Source organism: Somniosus microcephalus, chromosome 7 (assembly GCF_052327205.1).
Source record: "Somniosus microcephalus isolate GS21.2 chromosome 7, FLI_Smic_1.0, whole genome shotgun sequence".
Classification (NCBI taxonomy): Eukaryota; Metazoa; Chordata; class Chondrichthyes; order Squaliformes; family Somniosidae; genus Somniosus; species Somniosus microcephalus.
In genome coordinates, this window is record NC_140993.1 from 4,972,685 (window position 1) to 5,000,450 (window position 27,766).

At 48.5% G+C, this 27,766-nt stretch overlaps 1 protein-coding gene across 5 annotated transcripts in view; it reads left to right on the plus strand.

The window, feature by feature from the left end:
* Positions 1-20,326, plus strand: part of asb10 (ankyrin repeat and SOCS box containing 10) — a 57,280-nt gene extending 36,954 nt beyond the window's left edge. For 3 of the 5 annotated variants that reach the window (XM_085992169.1, XM_085992167.1, XM_085992168.1), the window contains 2 exons: positions 10,337-10,450; positions 18,510-20,326. In XM_085992169.1, coding sequence (XP_085848295.1) covers positions 10,337-10,450; positions 18,510-18,695 — 300 coding nt within the window. In that variant the 3' untranslated portion in view covers positions 18,696-20,326. The remainder of the gene's footprint in view (positions 1-10,336; positions 10,451-18,509) is intronic. The other 2 variants (XR_015078944.1, XR_015078945.1) reach the window with 2 other exon arrangements.
* Positions 20,327-27,766: the final 7,440 nt, after the last annotated feature.

The window sequence follows — 27,766 nt, forward strand, 5'->3', positions numbered from 1 at the left end:
TTGAAATTCTACTCTGTATTCCAATATCCAGGTCATTTATATATATCAAAAAAAGCAGTGGCCCCAGCACTGACCCTTGGGGAACACCACTGTCTACCATCCTCCAGTCTGAAAAACAGCCATTTGCCACAACTCGCTGTTTTCTATTTTTAAGCCAATTCCTTATCCAAGCTGCCACTGACCCACCTATTCCATGAGCCTCAATTTTGTTAACCAGCCTTCTATGTGGTATGTCAAACGCCTTCTTAAAATCCATGTAGACAACATCCATTGCATTCCCTTCATCGATCCTCCCTGTTACTTCATCAAAAAATTCAATTAGATTAGTCAAACACGATCTGCCTTTTACAAATCCATGTTGGCTCTCCTTAATTAGCTTAAACCTCTCCAAGTGCCCATTAATTTTTTCTTTGATTATTGTTTCTAAAACTTTACCCACCACTGATGTTAAACTGACCGGCCTGTAGTTACTAGGATTGTCCTTAAACCCTTTCTTGAATAATGGTGTCACATTTACCACTTTCCAATCCTCAGGCACCTCCTCCGCATCTAGGGAAGATTGGAAAATTATGGCAAGCCCTTCCGCTATCTCCTCCCCCAATTCCCTTAGCAATCTGGAATGCAAGCCATCTGCACCAGGCAACTTATCCACTCTAAGCATCCCCATGTCTAGGGAATTATAGGCCAGTCGGCTTAACATCGGTGGTAGGAAAAATATTGGAATCCATACTAAAGGAGAAAATAAAAGAACATCTAGAAACCAAAAATATAATAATGAATAGTCAGCATGGATGCCAAAAGGGAAAGTCTTGCTTGACCAACCTCATTGAATTTTTTGAAGAGGTAACAGAGAGAGTAGACAAGGGTAATGCAGTAGATGTAATTTATCTACATTTTCAAAAGAACTTTGATAATAGACTAATGAATAACGTCAAAGAATGTGGAGTCAGGGGACAAGTAGCAGAATGGATTGCTGGCTTCAAGACAGAATACAGAGAACAGGGGTAAAGGGTAACTATTCACAGTGGCAGAAGGTGGGAAGTGGTGTTCCACAAGACTGTTGTTCACAATTTATATTAAGGATTTAGGCTTTGGAATCAAAAACACAATTTCTAAATTTGCGGATGCACCAAATTGGGGGGGATAGTCAATACTGAGAAGGACTGCAACAAATTACAGAAGGACATTAATTAACTTGAAGAATGGGCATATAATTAGCAAATGAAGTTCAACACAGATAAATGGAATGTCACCCATTACTTGGAAAAGACGAATCTAAGTGGGGTAGAAGAACAAAGGGATCTCGAGATCATTGAAGGTGGCAGGACAGGTTGAGAAAGCGGTTAAAAAAGCATACAGGATCCTGGGCTTCATAAATAGAGGCACAGAGTACAAAAGCAAGGAAGTTATGATGAACCTTTATAAAACACTGGTTCGGCCTCAACTGGAGTATTGTGTCCAATTCTGGGCACCGCACTTTAGGAAGGCCTTAGAGAGGGTGCAGAAAAGATTTACGAGAATGATTCCAGGGATGAGGGACTTCAGTTACATGGATAGACTGAAGAAGCTGGGGTTGTTCTCCTTGGAGCAGAGAAGGTTGAGAGGAGGTTTGATAGAGGTGTTCAAAATCATGAGGGGTCTAGACAGAGTAGATAAAGAGAAACTGTTCCCATTGGTGGAAGGGTCGAGAACCAGAGGACACAGATTTAAGGTGATTGACAAAAGAACCAAAGGCGACATGAGGAAAAACTTTTTTACGCAGCGAGTGGTTAGGATCTGGAATTCACTGCCTGAAAGGGTGGTGGAGGCAGATTCAATCATGGCTTTCAAAAGGGAGTTGGATAAGTACCTGAAGGAAAAAAAATTGCAGGCAATGGGGAAAGGGCGGGGGAGTGGGACTAGCTGAAGTGCTCTCGCAGAGAGCCGGCACGGGCTTGACGGGCCGAATGGCCTCCTTCTGTGCTGTAACCATTCTATGATTCAAGAAAATACACAAATCACTGAAAGTAGCGACACAGGTTAACAAGCCCATAAAAAAGCAAACCAGGTTTATTTCTAGAGAGATTGAATTGAAAAGTAGGGAAGTTATGCTAAACTTGTATCGAACCTTGGTTAGACCACACTTAGAGTATTGCATACAGTTGTGGTCGCCATATTGGCCCAGTAATTCCGTTCCAAACACGTGAGTACAGTCGGGGTACTCACGCGTCTGGCCGGAGGAAATGCCCGTGTTCAGCATGCACCGCACATGTGGGGAAAACCGGCATTTCCTGTCCTCTGAACGAAGGGGTTCAGAGGCACAGCGCGTGCGACTGCACAGGCAGCGCGTGCGCAGTGAACGTCGTCGATTTCATTCATGGATTCAGTGAGGTTAAGTCCTTACAACTTACACATGAAAAAAGCATGTGTAAAGTTGCTCCAGAGGCTGCGGAGGAAGATATATTTTATCGTGGAGCTTCTGAAAGGCAATATTTTTGTTTGGGAAAGGGAGGAAAGTTATTTTAAGAAATGATGAGGTAAGTTTTAAAGTTTAATTTTTTTTTTTTTAAACGGGTTTTCAATACTGTAGGTAGAAGGAGCAATTGTGGCTGTGTGAATTGAATTTGCTGTGTTTATTAAATGTGAAAATGACTGTTCTAAAATGAGTAATGTAACATTTCCAACATTTTTAAGAAAGAAACTTTTCATCAGTAATATATGCTTTTAAGTAATTATGTATGTATGTCCGTATATATTCCTTTACGTATATGTATATATTCCTTTACTTGTGTATGAATGTATGTATTTAATTATGATTTTCCAATAAGTTACTTTCTCTGAAAGTCATAATTAAATACATACATTCATACACATAAGTAAAGGAATATATACATACATATACGCAAAGGAATGTATACAGACATACATACATAATTACTTAAGAATATATTACTGATGAAAAGTTTCTTTCTTAAAAATGTTGGAGTCATTTTCACATTTAATAAACACAGCAAATTCAATTCACACAGCCACAATTGCTCCTTCTACCTACAGTACTGAAAACCCATATTAAAAAACAAAAATAAACTTTAAAACTTACCTCAGCATTTCTTAAAATAACTTTCCTCCCTTTCCCAAACAAAAATATTGCCTTTCAGAAGCTCCACGATAAAATATATCTTCCTCCGCAGCCTCTGGAGCAACTGTACTCATGCTTTTTTCATGTGTAAGTTGTAAGGACTTAACCTCACTGAAAGCATGAATGAAAGCGGCGAATTTTACTGCGCACGCGCTGCCTGTGCAGTCGCACGCGTTCTGCCTCTGAACCCCTTCGTTCAGAGGACAGGAAATGCCGGTTTTCCCCGCATGCGCTGTGCATGCTGAAAACCGGCATTTCCTCCGGCCAGACGCGTGAGTACCCCGACCGTACTCACGCGTTTGGAACGGAATTACTGGGCCAACATTTTACATGTCAATAAAATGAAAAATTTAACAATTGCACGATTTGCCCCCTCGCATCTGCGACTGAGGGTCCAAGGAGGTGCATTGCGCAAGAGGTCATCGTCGTACGTATCCTCACACTGTTCCCTTTCGGGAACTGTATGAAGTGGTGGAAGGATTTCTGGCCACGTTAACGCTCCTTCCGTGACCATAACCATCTTCATACCAGCCATTAGGGTGGTTAGTCCTATGGCGTGAGGGTTTTACGGGCTCCCACAACCCATCTGAGGGGGGGGGGCCACCCACACCCGCGGACGCAAGTATCCCGCTGGATGTCCACCCAGAATTTATAGTTGGAGCTCCAACTCCACTTGCCGGGACTGTCTGGAGCGGTGTTCGAAACCCTACTCCTTCTGGCCCAGCGGCGGGGATGCTTACCGCTACGCAAAAGGCCCACTCCGCGCAAAAGGTGACACCCATACGTTTCCTGCGCCTTTTCCCTCCCCGTGACTGGAGCCCTATGCTGCCACTTGAAAGACCAAGCTATCATCTGTCCTTTTTGCAGTGCCTTTGACTTCTCATTACCAATGATGAGCAGGCGCTGCGCCTCCACCTCATTGAGGAGATTGCTGAGGTCATCATCAGTTCAATTGTGAGTTCTTTTAATGCCGTGAATTGTGCTCATTCCAGCCATTTCACGTTGCTAATCGGATTGGGCCTTTGGCGTAGCGGTAGGATCCCCGCCGCTGGGCCAGACGGGGTAGGGTTTCGAACCCCGCTCCAGACAGTCCCGGCAAGTGGAGTCGGAGCTCCGGCTCTAAATTCTGGGTTGACATCCAGTGGGATATTTGCGTCCGTGGGTGTGGGTGGCCCCCCCTCCTTGTATAGCTTGTGGGAGCCCGTAAAACCCTCCCGCCATAGGACTAAGCACCCTAATGGCTGGTTCAAAGATGGTTACGGTCACGGAATGAGCGTTAATCACGGCCATAAATCCTTCCACCACTTCATACAGTTCCCCAAAGGGAACAGTGTGAAGACACGTATGACGACGACGTTGCTAAATAAATAAATGGAATGAAAAAATTTCTTTCAGGGCTTTTAAAAGTCTTTAAATTGCTTTAATTCTGTTTAAAACTACTTCAGATTCTTCAAAATAATGTAAACATTTTTAAAAGTTTATAAAAGTTACCAAAAGCTTCATAAAAATACCAAAAACCTATTTGAAATGCTGCTCTGCATGTAAAAATGCTTTTCAGCTTGTGAGAAACATTGGGGGCGTGTCCTATTAAAGTGAGACCTCAAGGGGCGTGTCTCAGTGGCACAGCGCGCTCCAGGCTTCGCGCTGGCTGCACTCCTGGGCGGCGTGACGTCAGACGCTGCCCGGGATTCTTCTGTTTCAAAAAGGAATTCCAGGCGTCCCTGGAGGCGAACGGCAGGCGCGTCGGGTAAGTGCAGATCGGGGGCTTGCACGCGCGGCAAGCCCCCGACCCGAATTTCTGCCCCAATATAAAAAGGGTATAGAGGCACTGGAGAGGGTGCAGAGAAGATTCACAAGGATGATACCAGAAATGCGAGGGTATACATATCAGGAAAGGATGAACAGGCTGGGTCTTTGTTCGCTTGAAAAGAGAAGGCTGAGGGGTGACCTAATAGAGGGCTTTAAAATGATGAAAGGTTTTGATAGAGTGGATACAGAGAGAATGTTTCCACTTGTGGGGAAGAGCAAAACTAGAGGCCATCAATATAAGATAGTCACCAAGAAATCCAATAGGGAATTCAGGAGAAACTTCTTTACCCAGAGAGTGGTGAGAATGTGGAACTCGCTGCCACAGGGAGTGGTTGAGGTGAATAGTATCGATGCATTTAAGGGGAGGCTGGATCAACATATGAGGGAGAAGGGAATAGAGGGTTATACTGATAGAGTTAGATGGGGAAAGATGGGAGGAGGCTCGAGTGGAGCATAAATGCCGAGTGGCCTGTTTCTGTGCCGTATATCCCATGTAATCCTATGTAAAACCCCGGAGTGAGTGGTCAGTGTATGTCTATAGTGACTGACGTGTGTTGGGTGTATGTGTGTACACATGTGCACATGAATGTCTGTGTTTCTGTGAGTATGTATTAGTTGTGGGCAAATTAACCAGAGGGGGAGATGAGGAGACATGTTTTTACGCAGCGAGTTGTTGTGATCTGGAATGCGCTGCCTGAAAGGGCAGTGGAAGCAGATTCAACAGTAACTTTCGAAAGGGAATTTGATAAATACTTGAAAAGTAAAAATTTGCAGGGCTGTGGGGAAAGAGCAGGGGGGGAGTGGGACTAACTGGAGAGCTCTTTCAAGGAGCCGGCACAGGCACGGTGGGCCGAATGGCCTCCTGTGCTGTATCATTCTCTGATTCTACTCAGACCCTGGGTCTCTTGCAGATTCATCTGTTGCTATTTCAGTCACATTCATGGATGTGTGTTGCCCATTTTCCATCCGATGTGCTGTTTGTAATAAACTGCCTCCCATTGTTCTGCCCACTCTCATGTCTCCTTCACCTCACTCTGCAATTTCTGAGCTGCCTCCTTGGATTCCATCTCCCAGTTTGAGAAAGTCCATGAGAGGGAGATAGGGCGGTCCCTTAAAACACAATAATTCAGTATGAGGACGTGACAGGGTCACAGGCACACACATGCTGACCACTTATTTTACACACACACACGCACTTAATTCTCTGTAAAGGTTTCCCCAGCACCGACGCTAGGCCGACTGGCCTGTAGTTGCCGGGTTTAACCCTCTTGCCATTGTTAAACAGGGTGTAACATGTGCAATCCTCCAGTTCTCTGGCACCACCCTCATATCTAAGGAGGATTGGCTGATTGTGGCCAGAGCCTCTGCAATGTCCACCCTTACTTCCTAGGATGCATCCCATCCGGACCGGGTGACTTTTCTGCTTTGAGTGTGGCCAACCTTTTAAGTTCCTCGGGGGGAGAATTCGGTTGCTTTGTGCCTCCCATTACTGCCCCGAGGGCAGATGCCGGGCGGCCATTTTTTTTGGGCTGCCTGACATCACCTGCCCCTCTGGCCTCCTCCTGCGGGGTGCCGGCTGCGATCGGTCAGCCCGGCACTCCTCTTCAGTGCCGGGATCTTTTGCCGGCACCCTGCTCCCTGGTAGCCCAGCAGGGCCCCGGTGCACGCTGCTAGGCCCCTCCCCTTTAATCAGAGGCAGGAGGCCTGCAGTTCCGCGGCGCTACGTGCCAACACGGGTGGCGCTGCTGCACGTCGCGCCGCGATATTCAATGGCAGCATCCCAAGAGGGAGGGGGAGCACTTCCAGTAGCACCCCGCCTCCTGCTGGGGGCGCTACCATTCAGTTTCGGGCACGGGGGCGCTAACTTTTTCAGGGCACTAAAAGTAGCACCCGGCGAAATTATCGCCCCAAAGGAGGCATGAGCCAATTTTACCTCCCCTCCTCTTTATCTATTTTTATCCTATCCAATTTCTCTACTGCCACCTCCTTTTATTAATGGATAAACTCAACAGTGAACATCTTCAACCAACACAGAGCAGCATTCAACAAAACCAAGTGTACATTGAACAACACGGAGCCAGGAAGGAGGGTACAAATCAGAGGAGGTCACGATCAAACTAGACACACCTTGAGCACTGTGTCCAGTTCTGGTCAGACCCACCTTGAGCATTGTGTCCAGTTCTGGTCAGACCCACCTTGAGCACTGTGTCCAGTTCTGGTCAGACCCACCTTGAGCTCTGTGTCCAGTTCTGGTCAGACCCACCTTGAGCTCTGTGTCCAGTTCTGGTCAGACCCAACTTGAGCACTGTGTCCAGTTCTGGTCAGACCCACCTTGAGCTCTGTGTCCAGTTCTGGTCAGACCCACCTTGAGCTCTGTGTCCAGTTCTGGTCAGACCCACCTTGAGCACTGTGTCCAGTTCTGGTCAGACCCACCTTGAGCACTGTGTCCAGTTCTGGTCAGACCCACCTTGAGCACTGTGTCCAGTTCTGGTCAGACCCACCTTGAGCACCATGTCCAGTTCTGGTCAGACCCACCTTGAGCACTGTGTCCAGTTCTGGTCTGACCCACCTTGAGCACTGTGTCCAGTTCTGGTCAGTCCCACCTTGAGCATTGTGTCCAGTTCTGGTCAGTCCCACCTTGAGCACTGTGTCCAGTTCTGGTCAGACCCACCTTGAGCACTGTGCCCAGTTCTGGTCAGACCCACCTTGAGCACTGTGTCCAGTTCTGGTCAGACCCACCTTGAGCACTGTGTCCAGTTCTGGTCAGACCCACCTTGAGCACTGTGTCCAGTTCTGGTCAGACCCACCTTGAGCACTGTGTCCAGTTCTGGTCAGACCCACCTTGAGCACTGTGTTCAGTTCTGGTCAGACCCACCTTGAGCACTGTGTCCAGTTCTGGTCAGACCCACCTTGAGCACTGTGCCCAGTTCTGGTCAGACCCACCTTGAGCACTGTGTCCAGTTCTGGTCAGACCCACCTTGAGCACTGTGTCCAGTTCTGGTCAGACCCACCTTGAGCACTGTGTCCAGTTCTGGTCAGACCCACCTTGAGCACTGTGTCCAGTTCTGGTCAGACCCACCTTGAGCACTGTGTCCAGTTCTGGTCAGACCCACCTTGAGCACTGTGTCCAGTTCTGGTCAGACCCACCTTGAGCACTGTGTCCAGTTCTGGTCAGACCCACCTTGAGCACTGTGTCCAGTTCTGGTCAGACCCACCTTGAGCACCGTGTCCAGTTTTGGTCAGACCCACCTTGAGCACTGGGTCCAGTTCTGGTCAGACCCACCTTGAGCAATGTGTCCAGTTCTGGTCAGACCCACCTTGAGCACTGTGTCCAGTTCTGGTCACTGAGACACAAGGGAGCGCTGGAGGCAGAGCAGAGAGAAGCCATGACACTGATCCCCAGGGTCAGGGTCTGAGTTATGGGGAGAGACAGGAGAGACCTGGGCTATTCAACCTGGAAAGGAGGCGTCTGAGAGCTGATCCTCATTTTACTTCAACTCGGACCTCACAATCCTTTATAATCAGCAAAGAGCAGACTGATTCATCCCTTACTGTGGGTGGTATGAATCCCAAGCCTTGGAGGGGAAAGGCACTCCTCGGTCCTAGTGTCGTCGAAATGCACAGTGTGACAGTGGAGTCAGATCTGAGGTGGATCAGAGGTAGACTGCTCCTCGTACTCCTCCCTGATACTGGACTGGCAATGGACCAGAGGTGGACTGCTCCTCGCGCTCCTCCCTGATACTGGACTGGTGGTGGATCAGAGTTAGACGGCTCCTCGAGCTCCAGCCTGATACTGGGCTGGCAATGGACCAGAGGTAGACTGCTCCTCGCACTCCTGGGCTGGTGGTGGATCAGAGGTAGACTGCTCCTCGCACTCCTGGGCTGGCGGTGGATCAGAGGTAGACTGCTCCTCGCGCTCCTGGGCTGGCGGTGAGACGGAGGCTGTGATTCCAGCCCATCGGGGTGCGTTACCCGGCTACCAGTGTGCCTCGCTTCAGGGAGATGTGGGTAAAGCTCCTCATTACTCCCTCATTAACATCTGCAAATGAATTGATGGAGGAGTTAGTTCCAGCAGCAGTTTCTACACCGAGAGAAATCTCCAACGAGTAACATCCTTAGCGTCCTGCTGCTCACACGCACTGAACCCGTTCCCTTTCTGGCAGCAGGATTGATATCATTACATCGAAGGACAGCTGGAGACTCGGAGAGTGTCAGTTTCTCAGATAGTCTCACCGATACCGGTACCCGGGTCACTCCTGCACTGCTCCTGGTGTCGGTGGTGGGACTGGAGTTCGCTCCAATGAGTTGTGATGTTGGAATTTATTTCTTTGAGTCTCTCATCAACCAGGGCAGGTCGGGAGTTCAAATCCCTCCATGGCTAGTTATGAAACTGAATTCAGAAAACCTGTCGACTGGAAACAGAGAAAGTGACGCTGAAAGCTGCCAGATTGTGGTAAAAACCCAACTGGGTCACTGATGTCCTTCAGGGAAGGGAACCTGCCGCCCCTACCCGGCCTGGGCTACACGTGACTCCTGTCCCACACCAACACAGTTGACAGCAAACGGATAAACAATCGCTAGGAGAGGGCCCACCGCCACCGGCACAGTGTCACTCGGGATGGGCAATAAAGGCCAGCCTTGCCAGAGACACACATCCCCACAATGAATTTATTTTTAATGTATTGATTCCCCTCATGTGCTTAATGTTTAAGGGTGACTGTGAATTAAGAGCAGGAACCATAAAAAGCCATTCACCATATCTGTCTACCACCTTCTCCCCATTTCCCCAACCCCACCTACTCACCTTCTCACTATATCCCTCAAGCACTTCACTCTCTGATTCTGAGGGGGTTTGACAGGGTAGATGCTGAGAGGTTGGTTCCCTTGGCTGGAGTATCTAGAACCAGGGGTCACAGTCTCAGAATAAGGGGTCGGCCATTTAAGATCGAGATGAGGAGGAATTTCTTCACTCAGAGGGTGGTGAATCTTTGGAATTCTCTGCTCCAGAGGGCTGTGGAGGCTGAGTCTTTGAGTATATTCAAGGCTGAGATCGATAGATTTTTGTACTCTAGGGGAATCAAGGGATATGGAGATCGGAGGGGAAAGTGGAGTTGAGGTCGATGATCAGCCGTGATCTCATTGAATGGTGGAGCAGGCTCGAGGGGATCGAATGGCCGACTCCTGCTCCTAATTCGAATGTTCTTATTTTCCTCATTGTGCTCCCCCTCCCTCTCTCTCCCCCTCCCTCTATATTCCCGACACTGACTGTGTTCCCGACACTGACTGTGTTCTCGACACTGATTGTGTTCCCGACACTGACTGTGTTCTCGACACTGATTGTGTTCCCGACACTGACTGTGTTCTCGACACTGACCGTATTCCGCCTGACACTTTTCTGTTTTTCCCCAGGTGCTGAGATATTGCTCACAGTCCCCACGTACAATTGAGGCTCTCATCAATGTTTACGATCGGCTCAAAGTGACGGATGCGTGGACGGAGGCCGTGCCCCAGAAGGTGCTCCAGGTACATTCTGTAGACAGAGCTTGAAAAAGATTGAACAGAAAACCATGCTGATCAAATAGTGGCTATGTGATGCCAAGCTTGCCTTTTAGCGAGCTGGAGAGCGAGGGCTGGTGCTGGAGCTTGGGATGTGGAGCTTGGGGGCCCTGCATTTAAAGAGAATGATATCTGCGGTCACTGAATGATGACCACTAGCGCCAGCAACAACAACAACCACTTCCAATTATCATGGTCAAACCTCCCAAGGTGCTTCACAGGAGCGATTATCAAACAACATTTTCTTATGTTCTTACACCGAGCCACATAAGGAGATATTTGGACAGATGACCAAATGCTTGGTCAAAGAGGCAGGTTTTAAGGGTAGAGAGGCAGAGAGGTTTAGGGAGGGAATACCAGAGCTTAGGGCCCAGGCAGCTGAAGGCACGGCCATCGATGGTGGAGCGATTAAAATCAGTGATGCTCAACAGGTCAGAATTGGAGGAGCGCAGAGATCTCGGGCGGTCAAATGGCTGGAGGAGATTACAGAGATAGGGAGGGGCGAGACCATGGAGGGATTTGAAAACAAGGATGAGAATTTTAAAATTGAGGCGTTGCTGGACCGGGAGCCAATGTAGGTCAGTGAGCACAGGGGTGATGGGTGAACGGGACTGGGTGCGAGTTAGGACACGGGGCAGCGAGCACAAGGGTGATGGGTGAACGGGACTGGGTGTGAGTTAGGACACGGGGCAGTGAGCACAGAGGGTGATGGGTGAACGGGACTGGGTGTGAGTTAGGACACGGGGCAGTGAGCACAGGGGGTGATGGGTGAACGGGACCGGGTGTGAGTTAGGACACGGGGCAGTGAGCACAGGGGGTGAAGGGTGAACGGGACTGGGTGTGAGTTAGGACACGGGGCAGTGAGCACAGGGGGTGATGGGTGAACGGGACTGGGTGTGAGTTAGGACACGGGGCAGTGAGCACAGGGGGTGATGGGTGCACGGGACTGGGTGTGAGTTAGGACACGGGGCAGTGAGCACAGTGGGTGATGGGTGAACGGGACTGGGTGTGAGTTAGGACACGGGGCAGTGAGCACAGGGGTGATGGGTGAACGGGACTTGGTGTGAGTTAGGACACGGGGCAGTGAGCACAGGGGGTGATGGGTGAACGGGACTGGGTGTGAGTTAGGACACGGGGCAGTGAGCACAGGGGGTGATGGGTGAACGGGACTTGGTGCGAGTTAGGACACGGGGCAGTGAGCACAGGGGGCGATGGTTGAACGGGACTGGGTGCGAGTTAGGACACGGGGCAGTGAGCACAGGGGGTGATGGTTGAACGGGACTTGGTGTGAATTAGGACACGGGCAGCCGAGTTTTGGATGTCTTCAAGTTTATGGGGGGTAGAATGTGGGAGGCCAGGAGTGTGTTGGAATAGTCAAGTCTAGAGGTAACAAAGTATGAGGGTTTTAGCAGCGGATGAGCTGAGGCTGGGGCAGAGACAGGCGATGTTACGGAGGTACAAATTGGCGGTCTTGGTGATGGAAAGGATATGTGGTTGGAAGATCAACTCAAGGTCAAGTAGGACGCTGAGGTTGCGAACAGTCTGGTTTAGTCTGTGGCAGTGGCCAGGGAGCGGGATGGATTTGGTGGCTGGGGATCTACCCTATCGAAACCCTTTGTCATTTTAAACACCTCGATCAGATCACGCCTCAGCCTGTTATACTCAAGGAATACAAGTCTAGTCTGTGCAACCTGTCCCATAATTGAACCCTTTCAGCCCCGGTATCACTCTGGTGAATCGGCGCTGCTCCCCCTCCGAGGCCGATATATCCTTCCTGAGGGGCGGGGCCCGGGACTGAACCCAGTCACTCCAGGTGGGATAGCAAAATACTGTGGATGCTGGAAATCCGAAATAACAACAGGAAACGCTGTTTTCTAGGACTGGCGTTGAACTGGTATTACTTGTTTGTTGAAGAAGTTTCGTGTTCTGGTTAAAAGTAGTTTACTTGAAGTCTTAAGTGATTTTTTTTTTAATATGGTTGTGGGACTTTGTATATTGTGGTGTTATTTAGTGTTAAATCACAAATTTAACAACCCTCTGGGTGAAGAAATTTCCCCTCAAATCCCCTCTAAACCTTCCACCAATTACTTTAAATCTGTGCCCCCTGGTTTTCGACCCCTCTGCTAAGGGAAATAGGTCCTTTCTATCCACTCTATCTGGGCCCCTCATAATTTTATACACCTCAATAAGGTCTCCCCTCAGCCTCCTCTGTTCCAAGGAAAACAACCGCAGCGTATCCAGTCTTTCCTCATAGCTAAGATTCTCTACTCCCAGAAACATCCTTACACCCTTTTTTGAACAAGGGTGTAACATTTGCAATTCTCCAGTCCTCTGGCACCACCCCATATCTAAGGAGGATTGGAATATTATGGCCAGTACCTCCCCAATTTCCACCTTTACTTCCCTCAGCATCCTAGGATGCATCCCATCCGGTCCTGGTGACTTATCTACTTTAAGTACAGCCAGCCTTTCTAGTACCTCCTGCTTATCAATTCTTATCCCATCCAATATCTCAACTACCTCTTCTTTCACTATGACTTTGGCAGCATCCTCTTCTTTGGTGAAAACAGATGCAAAGTATTCACTTAGTACCTCAGCCATACCCTCTGCCTCCATGCGTAGTTCTCCATTTTGGTCCCTAATTGGCCCCACCCCTCCTCTTCCTACCTGTTTACTATTTATATGCCTGTAGAAGACTTTTGGATTCCCTTTTATGTTTGCTGCCAATCTATTCTCATACTCTCTCTTTGCCCCTCTTATTTTCTTTTTCACTTCCCTTCTGAACTTTCTCTATTCAGCCTTGTTCTCACTTGTGTTCTCAACCTCAACCAATCTGTCATATGCCCCCATTTTCTGCTTCATCTCACTCTCTATCTCTTTCATCATCCAGGGAGCTCTGACTTTGGTTGCCCTACCTTTCCCCCTCGTGGGAATTTACCTCAACTGTACCGGAACCATCTCCTCTTTAAAACTGACTGTAAAAGCTTTTATAGATATGTGAAGAGAAAAAGATTGGTGAAGTCAAGCGTAGGTCCCTTGCAGTCAGAATCAGGGGAATTTATAATGGGGAACAAAGAAATGGCAGACCAATTAAATACATACTTTGGTTCTGTCTTCACAAAGGAGGACACAAATAACCTCCCAGAGATGTCGGGGAACATAGGGTCTGATGACAGGGAGGAACTGATGGAAATCAGTATTTGTAGGGAAATGGTGTTAGGGAAATTGATGGGATTGAGGGCTGATAAATCCCCAGGGCCTGATAATCTACACCCTAGGGTACTTAAGGAAGTGGCCCTAGAAATAGTAGATGCATTGCGGGTCATCTTCCAAAATTCGATAGACTCTGGAACAGTACCCGTGGATTGGCGGGTAGCTAATGTTGCCCCACTGTTCAAAAAGGGTGGTAGAGAGAAAACGGGGAATTACAGACCGGTAAGCCTGACATCGGTAGTGAGGAAAATGCTAGAGTCCATTATAAAGGATGTAATAGCAGAACACTTGGAAAAAAGTGACCGGATCGGACAAAGTCAACATGGATTTACAAAAGGTAAATCGTGCTTGACTAATCTACTGGAATTTTTTGAGGATGTAACTGGTAAAATAGATAAGGGAGAACCAGTGGATGTGGTGTATTTGGATTTTCAAAAGGCTTTCGATAAGGTCCCGCATAAGAGATTAGCATGTAAAGTTAAGGCACATGGGATTGGGGGCAAGGTATTGACTTGGATAGAGAACTGGTTGGCAGACAGAAAGCAAAGAGTTGGAATAAACGGGTCTTTTTCCGAGTGGCAGGCAGTGACTAGTGGGGTACCGCAGGGATCAGTCCTTGGACACCAGCTATTCACAATATATATTAATGATCTGGATGAGGGAACTAGATGTAATGGCCCAGAAATTCGGGTCCCAACGCGTGAGTACGCACGGGGTACCCACGCGTGCACCCGATGGAAGTGCCGGTTTCTTGCATGCATTACGCATGCGCGGGAAACCGGCACTTCCGATCCTCTGAACGAAGGGGTTCAGAGGTCGAACGCGTGCATGCGGGAGTCTGCGCCTGCGCGCTGAACTTATGTTTTTTTTACAGGTTTTTCCGTGAGGGTAAGTCTTTAGATTTTAGAAATGTAAAAACCAGGCGTAAGGACTGCATTTTAAAAGGTAAGTGGTCAATTAATTAAAATTAAAACATTTTTTCCACAGGTTTATTATTTGTAAATACTTTAAAGTAAGGTAAGTTTATTTTTAGCCCTGTTTTTTTATAAAATTATTTTTTTCAAAAATTTAAATTATTGTTTAAAATAGTTATTTAATGTAATTTATAGTTTATTTAAAAAGTGTGATTTTTTTAAAATTTATTTGAAGGTTAACTACTGTTTTGGGGGCCGGAGTATTCATACGTTTTGACAGGTCTTTCTGTCAATCTTATGAATGGGCTTTTCCCTCCTCCGATTGGCTGCCCGTGGCTCACGTGATCCCAGGGGACGCATCGCACTAACTATGCCCCTGGGACACGCAAGCACAGCGCACCGCCCTCTGGGCCAGGCCCCGGAGAGGAATTCTACACAGGCCCAGAGCTCAATTGCCGGCGCGCTAGGTAAGTGCAGGTCGGGGGCTTGCACCCGCGGGAAGCCCCCGACCCGAATTTCTGGGCCATTAATATCTCCAAGTTTGCAGACGACACAAAGCTGGGTGGGCGTGTGTGCTGTGAGGAGGATACCGAGAAATTACAGGATGATTTGGACAGGTTGGGTGATTGGGCAGAAGCATGGCAGATGCAGTATAACGTGGATAAATGTGAGGTTATTCACTTTGGTGTCAAAAACAGGAAGGCAAATTATTATCTGAATGGCAATAGGTTGGGAGAAGGGGAAGTGCAACGAGACCTGGGCATCCTTGTGCACCAGTCGCTGAAAGTAATCATGCAGGTGTAGCAGGCGGTTAAAGAAGGCAAATGGTATGTTGGCCTTCGTATCGAGAGGGTTTGAGTACAGGAACAAGGATGTCTTGCTGCAGTTGTACAGGGCCTGGGTGAGACCACATCTTGAGTATTGTGTGCAGTTTTGGTCACCTTTTCTGAGGAAGGATGTTCTTGCCATGGAAGGAGTGCAGCGAAGATTCACCAGGCTGATAGCTGGGATGGCAGGAATGACATATGAGGAGAGATTGGGTCGATTGGGCTTGTACTCGCTGGAGTTTAGAAGAATGAGAGGGGACCTCATCGAAACTTATAAAATTCTAACAGGACTAGACAGACTAGATGCCGGAACGATGTTCCTGATGGTCGGCGAGTCCAGAACCAGGGGCGTCAGTTCGCAGGTTATTGCTGAGTAAGTGCCACTTGATAGCACTGTCGACAAAACCTTCCATCACTTTGCTGATGATTGAGAGTAGACTGATGGGACAGTAATTGGCCGGGTTGGATTTGTCCTGCTTTTTGTAGACAGGACATACTTGGGCAATTTTCCACATTGCCGGGTAGATGCCAGTGTTGTAGCTGTACTGGAGCAGCTTGGCTAGGGGCGCAGCTAGTTCTGGAGCACAAGTCTTCAGTACTATTGCCGCAATGTTGTCAGGGCCCATAGCCTTTGCAGTATCCAGTGTCTTCAGCCGTTTCTTGACATCACGTGGAGTGAATTGAATGGGCTGAAGACTGGCATCTGTGATGCTGGGGACCTCAGGAGGAGGCCGAGATGGTTCATCCACTCGGCACTTCTGGCTGAAGAGAGTTGCAAATGCTTCAGCCTTGTCTTTTGCACTCACGTGCTGGGCTCCACCATCATTGAGGCCAATTACCGTCCCATCAGTCTACTCTCAATCATTAGCAAAGTGATGGAAGGTGTCGTCGACAGTGCTATCAAGCGGCACTTACTCAGCAATAACCTGCTAACTGACGCCCAGTTTGGGTTCCGCCAGGGCCACTCAGCTCCTGACCTCATTACAGCCTTGGTCCAAACATGGACAAAAGAGCTGAACTCAAGAGGTGAGGTGAGAGTGACTGCCCTTGACATCAAGGCAGCATTTGATCGAGTGTGGCATCAAGGAGCCCTAGCAAAACTGAAGTCAATGGGAATCAAGGGGAAAACTCTCCATTGGTTGGAATCATACCTAGCACAAAGGAAGTTGGCTGTGGTTGTTGGAGGTCATTCATCTCAATCACATTTCATCACTGCAGAGTTCCTCAGGGCAGTGTCCTAGGCCCCACCATCTTCAGCTGTTTCATCAATGACCTTCCCTCCATCATAAGGTCAGAAGTGGGGATGTTCGCTGATGATTGCACACTGTTCAGCACCATTCGAGACTCGTCAAGTACTGACGCAGTCTGTGTCCATATGCAGCAAGAACTGGACAACATTCAGACTTGGGCTGACAAGTGGCAAGTAACATTCGCACCACACAAGTGCCAGGCAATGACCATCTCCAACAAGCGAGACTCTAACCATCTCCCCTTGACATTCAATGGCATTACCATTGCTGAATCCCCCACTATCAACATCCTGGGGGTTACCATTGATCAGAAACTGAACTGGACCAGCCATATAAATACTGTGGCTACAAGAGCAGGCCAGAGGCTGGGAATTCTGTGGCGAGTGTCTCACCTCCTGACTCCCCAAAGCCTTTCCACCATCTACAAGGCACAAGTCAGGAGTGTGATGGAATACTCTCCACTTGCCTGGATGAGTGCAGCTCCAACAACACTCAAGAAGCTCGACACCATTCAGGATAAAGCAGCCCGCTTGATTGGCACTCCATCCACCACCTTCAACATTCACTCCCTCCACCACCGGCGCACTGTGGCTGCAGTGTGTACCATCTACAAGATGCACTGCAGCAACTCGCCAAAGCTCCTTCAACAGCACCTTCCAAACCCGCGACCTCTACCACTTAGAAGGACAAGGGCAGCAGACGCATGGGAACATCACCACCTACAAGTTCCCCTCCAAGCCACACACCATCCTGACTTGGACCTGTATCACCGTTCCTTCACTGTCGCTGGGCCAAAATCCTGGAACTCCCTTCCTAACAGCATTGTGGGTGTACCTACACCATATGGACTGCAGCGGTTCAAGAAGGCGGCTCACCACCATCTTCTCAAGGGCAATTAGGGATGGGCACTAAATGCAGGCCCAGCCAGCGATGCCCACATCCCATCAATGAATTAAAAAAAAGAACCAGGGGTCACAGTCTAAGGATAAGGGGTAAGCCATTTAGGACAGAGATGAGGAGGAATTTCTTCACCCAGAGAGTGGTGAACCTGTGGAATTCTCTACCACAGAAGGCAGTGGAGGCCAATTCATTAAATATATTCAAGAAAGGGTTGGATATATTTCTTAAGACTAAAGGGATCAAGGGATATGGGGAGAAAGCAGGGACCGGGTACTGAATTTGGATGATCAGCCATGATCTCATTGAATGGCGGAACAGGCTCGAGGGGCCGAATGGCCGACTCCTGCTCCTATCTTCTATGTTTCTAAAGGCAGCCCATTGTTCCATTACAGTTTTGTCTGCCAGTCTTTGATTCCAATTTACCCGGGCCAGATCTGCTCTCAACCCACTGAAATTTGCCTTCCTCCAATTAAGTATTTTTACTCTAGATTGCTACCTGTCCTTTTCAGGATCCACAGGTTCATCACCCTCTGAGTGAAGGGCCGAATGGCCGACTCCTGCTCCTATTTTTCTATGTTTCTATGTTCTGTTTCCATAGCTAATCTAAACTTTATGATACAATGATAACTTTTACCTAAATGTTCCCCTACTGACACTTGCTCCACTTGACTCGAATTAACAGATTGTGTAAAGAAATTTCTTCTAAATTCTTTATTTAGAGTGTGGTGAGAATGTGGAACATTCTGGGAATAGAGATACCTGGGCCAGGGTGGGAGTCGAGGGACGGGGGGAGAGTGGGAGAAGGTAGTTAGAGTGGGAGGAGTACGTGTGGAGTGTAAACCCCGGCACAGGCAGGGTTGGGGCCGATTGGCCTGTTTCTGTGCTGAAGAATCTGTGTCATTCAATGTCATTCTTGTTGCAGGAACACCAGGATTTCTATGAGTCCCTGTTCGCACTGTCCCAGACACCACGTTCTCTCCAGCACTTGGCACGGTGTGCGATACGCAGCCACTTCGAGGGGCACTGCCAGGATGTAGTCCCCGACCTCCCACTGCCCACCTTTCTCAAAGACTATCTGTTGCTGCGGTTCCAGGACTACGTCAATTAGGGAGATGAGCTGCCGAGCCAGCAACCCACCGTCAATGGAGGCCAGAGTGACCGGTCCACTCCCGGGGAAAGCGTGCACCCCCACCCGGGCAAACCCTGCACCCAACCCCCGGGCAAACCCTGCACCCAACCCCCGGGCAAACCCTGCAACCACCCCCGGGCAAACCCTGCACCCAACCCCCGGGCAAACCCTGCACCCCCACCCGGGCAAACCCTGCACCCCCACCCCAGACACCCACCCAGGCAAACCCTGCACCCCCCACCCCAGACACCCACCCGGGCAAACCCTGCACCCCCACCCCAGACACCCACCCAGGCAAACCCTGCACCCCCCACCCCAGACACCCACCCGGGCAAACCCTGCACCCCCACCCAGGCAAACCCTGCACCCAACCCCCGGGCAAACCCTGCAACCACCCCCGGGCATACCCTGCAACCACCCCCGGGCAAACCCTGCACCCGACCCCCATCACCGAGCAAACCCTGCACTCACCCCCGGGCAAACCCTGCACCCAACCCGGGCAAACCCTGCACCCCCACCCCAGACACCCACCCAGGCAAACCCTGCACCCCCCACCCCAGACACCCACCCAGGCAAACCCTGCACCCCAACCCGGGCAAATCCTGCACCCCCACCTGGGCAAACCCTGCACCCACCCCCGGGCAAACCCTAGTTTTGGACTCCACCACAAGTGGAATCATCTCCTCTGCATCTACCCTATCGAACCCCTTCATAATTTTAAAGACCTCTATCAGGTCAGTCCTCAGTCTTCTCTCTTCTAGAGAAAGGAGCCCCAGCCTGTTCATCCATTCCTGATAGTTGGAACCTCGCAGTTCTCGTATCACCCTTGTAAATATTTTTTTTCACCCTCTCCAGTGCCTGTAGATACTTTTTATAATGTGGCGATCAGACCTGTTCACAGTGCTCCCAGTGTGGTCTAACCAAGGTTCGATACAAGTTTAACATCACTTCTCTGCTTTTCAATTCTGTCCCTCTGGAAATGAACCCAGTGCTTTGTTGGCTTTTTTTATGGCCTTATTAACCTGTGTCGCTACTTTTAGTGATCTGTGGATCTGTACCCCCGGATCCCTCGGCTCCTCTACCCTGTTTAGACTCTTATTTTCCAAGGAGTAGGTGGCCTCCTTATTCTTCCTACCAAAATGTACCATCTGGGTATATGTCTGAAACCCCACATCCACAATGGGACACGAACCCCGGGAACACTCCGCTCCGACCTGCTCATTACTGCAGGGATAACTCCTGTCCATGCACCTGCTGCCACTTCCCATTCACATATATCGCCGTTCCTTCATCGTCGCTGGATCAAAATCCCACCCCAGAGGCACTGTGGGAGGACCTTCACCACACGGACTGCAGCGGTTCAAGAAGGCAGCTCACCACCACCTTCTCGAGGGCAATTAGAGACGGGCAATAAATGGTGGCCAGGAGTTCCAGATTTACAGGTTCTCAGCTCGAACAGTGGCTTCTACACAAGCTTATTGATGGAAGAGTTTTGCTGTTTGCTTTATTGGTATTGGTTGCTATCGTTTGTTCAAAGTGTTTTATTTAAAGACTTTATCACTGATTGTTTAACATGAAAAATCCAAAAATAAAACAACGAAAGACTTGCATTTATATAGCACCTTTCACAACCTCAGGACATCCCAAAGGGATTCACAGCCAATGAAGTACATTTGAAATGACGTCACTCATGTCATGCAGCAAACACGGCAGTCAATTTGTGCACAGCAAGCTCCCACAAACAGCAAATATACAAAACTCCAGATAATCTGCTGCTGGTTGATGGACAACAGGATATTGGGGGATCTGTTACATGCACCTAAGAACATAAGAACATAAGAAATAGGAGCAGGAGTAGGCCAATCGGCCCCTCGAGCCTGCCCCACCATTCAATAAGATCATGGCTGATCTGATCCTAACCTCAAATCTTCTATCACTCTGCATCCACCCGAACCCATGTGATCTCCCGGGAGAGGCGAAAAACCAGATAAAAGACCCCATGGCCAATTTGGGAGAAAAAAATCTGGGAAATTCCTCTCCGACCCATCTAGGCGATCAAAACTCTTCCAGGAGATCACTCTGTCCCTATATTTTCTACAGTACTTACCTTCTGTAAAGGCGATCTCCACCCCAGCCAGGAACAGGAATAAAACCATCTCCTGAAATCTAACACAGAATTAGAACACAGTAGGAGCAGAACCAGGCTACACGGCCCCTGGGCCCACTCCACTACCCACAGGGCCATGACCATTCCGAACCTAGACTCATGTCCAATTTCCTGCCCGCTCCCCGTAACCCTTAATTCCCTTTACTTCTAGGAAACTATCTATTTCTGTTTTAAATTTATTTAATGATGTAGCTTCCACAGCTTTCTGGGGCAGCAAATTCCACAAACCTACCACCCTCTGAGTGAAGAAGTTTCTCCTCATCTCAGTTTTGAAAGAGCAGCCCCTTATTTTAAGATTATGCCCCCTAGTTCTAGTTTCACCCATCATTGGGAACATCCTCACCGCATCCACCCGATCAAGCCCCTTCACAATCTTATATGTTTCAATAAGATCGCCTCTCATTCTTCTGAACTCCAATGAGTAGAGTCCCAATCTACTCAACCTCTCCTCATATGTCCACCCCCTCATCCCCGGGATTAACCGAGTGAACCTTCTTTGTACTGACTCGAAAGCAAGTATGTCTTTTCTTAAGTATGGACACCAAAACTGTATGCAGTATCCCAGGTGCGGTCTCACCAATACCTTGTACAACTGCAGCAATACCTCCCTGTTTTTATATTCCATCCCCCTAGCAATAAAAGCCAACATTCCATTGGCCTTCTTGATCACTTGCTGCACCTGCATACTAACTTTTTGAGTTTCGTGCACCAGGACCCCCAGATCCCTTTGTACTTCAGTACTTTCCAGTTTCTTGCCATTAGGATAATAACTTGCTCTATGATTTTTCCTGCCAAAGTGCATAACCTCACACTTTCCAGTATTGTATTCCATCTGCCAAATCTCTGCCCACTTACTTAGCCTGTCTATGTCCCTTTGCAGGTTTTTTATGTCCTCCTCACTCACTACTTTCCGTCCCATCTTTGTATCATCTGCAAACTTTGATATGTTACACTCGGTCCCCTCCTCCAAATCGTTAATATAGATTGTAAAGAGTTGGGGACCCAGCACTGACCCCTGCGGAACACCACTAGTTACTGGTTGCCAATCTGAGAACGAACCATTTATCCCAACTCTCTGCTTTCTGTTAGAGAGCCAATCCTCCACCCACGCCAGAATATTACCCCCAATCCCGTGATTTTCTATCTTGAGCAATAATCTTTTGTGTGGCACCTTGTCAAATGCCTTTTGGATGTCTAAATACACTACGTCCACTGGTTCTCCTTTATCCACCCTCTATGTTACTTCCTCAAAGAACTCAAGCAAATTTGTCAAACATGACTTCCCCTTCATGAAACCATGCTGAGTTTGTCCTATTAAATTATGTTTATCCAAATGTCCCGTTACTGTCTCCTTAATAATGGACTCTAACATTTTACCAACCACAGATGTTAGGCTAACAGGTCTATAGTTTCCAGCCTTCTGCCTACTACCCTTTTTAAATAAGGGTGTTACATTAGCAGTTTTCCAATCTGCCGGGACCTTTGCTGAGTCCAGGGAGTTTTGGAAAATTATTACCAATGCATCCACAATCCCTACCGCCACTTCCCTCAAGACCCTAGGATGCAAGCCATCAGGTCCAGGGGACTTATCCGCCTTGAGTCCCATTATTTTACCAAGTACCACTTCCTTAGTGATTTTAATCGTATTTAGTTCCTCCCCACCTAGAGCCCCCTGTTTGTCCAGTGTTGGGATATTCTTAGTGTCTTCTACTGTAAAGACTGATACAAAATAATTGTTCAGTGTTTTTGCCATCTCCATGTTTCCCACCATTAATTTCCCGGTCTCATCCTCTAAGGGACCAACATTTACTTTAGCCACCCTTTTTCTTGTTATATAACTATAGAAACTTTTGCTCTCTGTTTTTATATTTTTTGCTAATTTACTTTCATAATCTATCTTCCCTTTCTTAATCAATCTTTTAGTTATTTTTTGCTGTCTTTTAAAGACTTCCCAATCTTCCATCCTCCCACTAGATTTGGCTACCTTATGTGCCCTTGCTTTTAGTCGGATACTATCCTTAATTACTTTACTTAGCCACGGATGGCTATCTTTTCTTTTACACCCTTTTTTCCTCGGTGGAATATATATTTTTTGGAAGTTGTAAAATAACTCCTTAAATGTACACCACTGATCATGTACCATCTTACCCTTTAATCTATTTTCCCAGTCCATTCTAATCAATTCCGCTCTCATACCTTCATAGTCTCCTTTATTCAAGCTCAGCACGCTTGTTTGAGATCCAACCTTCTCACCCTCTAATTGAATATGGAATTCAACCATGTTATGGTCACTCATTACAAGGGGATCCTTTACTAGGACATTTTTAATTAACCCTGTCTCATTACACAGGACCAAATCTAAGGTTGCTTGCCCCCTGGTTGGTTCAGTTACATACTGCTCAAGAAACCCATCCCTAATACACTCAATGAACTCATCCTCAAGGCTGCTCTGCCCAATTTGATTTGTCCAGTTAATATGATAATTAAAATCCCCCATAATTATAGCTGTTCCCTTATTACAAGCCTCAACTATTTCCTGATTAATACTCCATCCAACAGAGTTGCAACTGTTCGGAGGCATATAGACTACACTCACTAGTGTTTTTTTCCCCTTATTATTCCTTATCTCCACCCAAACTGTTTCACTATCCTGCTCCTTTGACCCAATATCATTTCTCTATTATAGTGATTCCTTCCTTTATTAACATTGCCACCCCACCTCCTCCCTCTTCCTGCCTGTCCTTCCTGATTGTTAAATAACCTGGTATGTTTAATTCCCAGTCGTGGTCACCCTGCAGCCATGTTTCTGTAATGGCCACAAGATCATACCCATATGTCGTTATTTGTGCCGTTAACTCATTCATTTTGTTACGAATGCTACGTACATTCAGATAAAGAACTTTCAAATATGTTTTGTAACACTTAGTTCCTGTTTTTTCCCTTTTTAGTACTTTACTTTTTACTCCATACCTTCTGTCCCTTCCTGACACGTTCTGTTTTTAATTCCCCCACTGCTACCTGACAGCATAGACAGGGCCTCGGTTCAACATCTCACCTGAACGATGCATGCCTTGAACCCAAGACTTTCGGACTCAGAGGGCAACTGAGGAAAGCTAAGTGACTTAATCCGTGTGTTTGCACAGTCTGCCTGAGGTCTCTGCAACAGTACCAAACATAACTGTCAGTTTAGCTCAGGGGGTAGCACTCACGCATCTGAGTCAGAGACTGTAGCTTCACGTCCCACTGAAGGGACTTGAGCCCATAATCCAGACACAAACTCCTTGTGCAGTACTGAGGGAGCGCTGCACTGTCGGAGGGGGCAGTACTGAGGGAGCGCCGCACTGTCAGAGGGGCAGTACTGAGGGAGCACTGCACTGTCAGAGGGGGCAGTACTGAGGGAGCGCCGCACTGTCGGAGGGGCAGTACTGAGGGAGCGCTGCACTGTCAGAGGGGGCAGTACTGAGGGAGCGCCGCACTGTCGGAGGGGCAGTACTGAGGGAGCGCCGCACTGTCGGAGGGGCTGTACTGAGGGAGCGCTGCACTGTCGGAGGGGCACTACTGAGGGAGCGCTGCACTGTCGGAGGGGCACTACTGAGGGAGCGCCGCACTGTCGGAGGGGCAGTACTGAGGAAACGCACTGGCGGAGGGTCAGTACTGAGGGAGCGCTGCACTGTCGGAGGGGCAGTACTGAGGGAGCGCTGCACTGTCAGAGGGGGCAGTACTGAGGGAGCGCTGCACTGTCAGAGGGGGCAGTACTGAGGGAGCGCCGCACTGTCGGAGGGGCAGTACTGAGGGAGCGCCGCACTGTCGGAGGGGCAGTACTGAGGGAGCGCCGCACTGTCGGAGGGGCAGTACTGAGGAAACGCACTGGCGGAGGGTCAGTACTGAGGGAGCGCTGCACTGTCGGAGGGGCAGTACTGAGGGAGTGCTGCACTGTCGGAGGGGCTCTACTGAGGGAGATCTGCACTGTCGGAGGGGCTGTACTGAGGGAGCGCTGCACTGTCGGAGGGGCACTACTGAGGGAGCGCCGCACTGTCAGAGGGGCAGTACTGAGGGAGTGCTGCACTGTCAGAGGGGCAGTACTGAGGGAACGCTGCACTGTCGGAGGGGCAGTACTGACGCATGCAGGAGGACACTTCATGGATCTTCACAGCAAGGCTGGGGGGAAATGGCTGGATGAGAGAACAATGCCATTAACAACCCTGAAGAACTGAATCAAATATGGGAGCAGAAGACAGAACAATGTAAAAACACAAGGACAACACAGCCTAGAATAGGAGGGAGAATCAATATAATAGACTATAGCACAGGAGAGAGAATCAATATAATAGACTATAGTACAGGAGAGAATCAATATAATAGACTATAGCACAGGAGAGAATCAATATAATAGACTATAGTACAGGAGAGAATCAATATAATAGAATATAGCACAGGAGAGAATCAATATAATAGACTATAGTACAGGAGAGAGAATCAATATAATAGACTATAGCACAGGAGAGAGAATCAATATAATAGACTATAGCACAGGAGAGAATCAATATAATAGACTATAGCACAGGAGAGAATCAATATAATAGACTATAGTACAGGAGAGAGAATCAATATAATAGACTATAGTACAGGAGAGAATCAATATAATAGACTATAGCACAGGAGAGAATCAATATAATAGACTATAGTACAGGAGAGAGAATCAATATAATAGACTATAGTACAGGAGAGAATCAATATAATAGACTATAGTACAGGAGAGAGAATCAATATAATAGACTATAGTACAGGAGAGAGAATCAATATAATAGACTATAGTACAGGAGAGAATCAATATAATAGACTATAGTACAGGAGAGAATCAATATAATAGACTATAGTACAGGAGAGAATCAATATAATAGACTATAGTACAGGAGAGAATCAATATAATAGACTATAGCACAGGAGAGAATCAATATAATAGACTATAGCACAGGGGAGAGAATCAATATAATAGACTATAGTACAGGAGAGAATCAATATATTAGACTATAGTACAGGAGAGAATCAATATAATAGACTATAGTACAGGAGAGAATCAATATAATAGACTATAGTACAGGAGAGAATAAATATAATGTGGCAGAACCACTGAATGACTCTGGCTTACTGTATATAATTCTCTTTAACAATGTTCTAACACCAGCCTAAACCTGTACCATTGTGTTAGGCATTACTGTGTTTTGTATATAGAGTTTGCAAGTACGGGGCGTGGCCCCTTTAAGAACACGGGAAAATGCGGGCAAATGCGATGACATCACGTCGCAAACCACGGGGCTGCCCAGGCAGTCCTCGTGGCATCTCCATTGAGTAAAGACCTGTTTAATTGTTCTCTTGTGTCGATCTCTGTTATTCGTTGGAATTCGTTAATTCCTACATTGGTGACCCCGTTTTTGTGAAGAGCACAGCATGGAAGCAAACGCCATTTCGCTAAAGCTACCGCAGTTCTGGGAGCAGCAAGCGCCCTCGTGGTTTATTCAGGTCGAGGCCCAGCTCGCCCTGAGGAACACCGATGCGGATCAGACCAAGTACCTTTACGTGGTCTCCGCACTCGACAGCTCTACCGCCTCTCGGATCGTCAGCCTCCTCGAAAACCCCCCAACGGAGCGCAAGTATGAAACCCTCAAAGCGCGGTTACTGCAGGTTTTCGGGCTCACAAAATCAGAGCGCGCCCGTCGATTACTCGCTATGCCCAGGCTCGGGGACTCCAAGCCTTCAGAGTTGATGAGCCAAATGCTCACACTCCTGGGCTCAGAACGGGAATGTTTCCTATTCCGCGAGATTATCCTCAGCCAACTGCCTGAACAGGTACAAGCTGCCCTGGCCAGATCTGAAATTGAAGACTGCACAAGACTGACAAAATTTTCGCTGTAACTCGGCAGTACTGCGCTGCCACGAGGCACCCATCCCCTGCAGACGCCGCCCCAGCTCGTCAGCCTGCTGGGCTGTGTTTCTACCACGTGCAGTTTGGCGCGAAGGCGAAGCGTTGCCGCCCTCCCTGCAGTTTTCCCCCCAAAAAAACAACAACTGACACTGCGACCACCGAGGAACGGGTCTAACGGGCACCCCACGGCCGCGATGGCAATCAGCAACGCGGGAAAATTGCTGTTCATCACTGATACTCTCTCCGGTCGTCGTTTTCTGTGCGACACCGGAGCGCAGTGCAGCATTTTACCCGCGTCCGCCCTCGATGGAATCACGGACCCGCCCTTCAAGCGGCCAATGGCGGCACAATTCGAACCTTCGGCAGACGGCGAGTGGAGTTGTGCCTCGGGGGGCAACGTTTTCACTGGGAGTTTGTTACGGCCAAAGTTTCCCAGCCCCTCCTCGGCGTGGATTTCCTGTGCGCCAACAGCCTCCTGGTCGACGTTCGGAACCGGCGGCTGATCAACGCAGCAACTTTTAATTCTCTTACCGCAGTAACACTACGTCACGCACCGTCTCCTGTGTGTTCCCGACTCCTGACGAGTTCGCTTGCCTGCTCAGCGAATTCCCCGACCTGACAAGACCCACGTTCTCCTCCACAGCCACGAAACATGGTGTGGAACACCACATCACCACCTACGGCCCCCCCCGGCCTACGCGCGGGCCCGGCGTCTGGAACCTGGCAAGCTGGCGGTCGCAAAGGTGGAGTTCGCAACCATGGAACAGTTAGGGATTATTCACCGGTCGAATAGTCCTTGGTCTTCACCCCTCCATATCGTCCCGAAGCCTGGCGGCGGATGGCGGCCATGCGGCGACTATCGACGCCTCAACGGCGCCACCACTCCTGATCGGTACCCGATCCCCCACATCCAGGATTTCTCTGTCCATTTGGCAGGGAACACCGTGTTCTCAAAAGTTG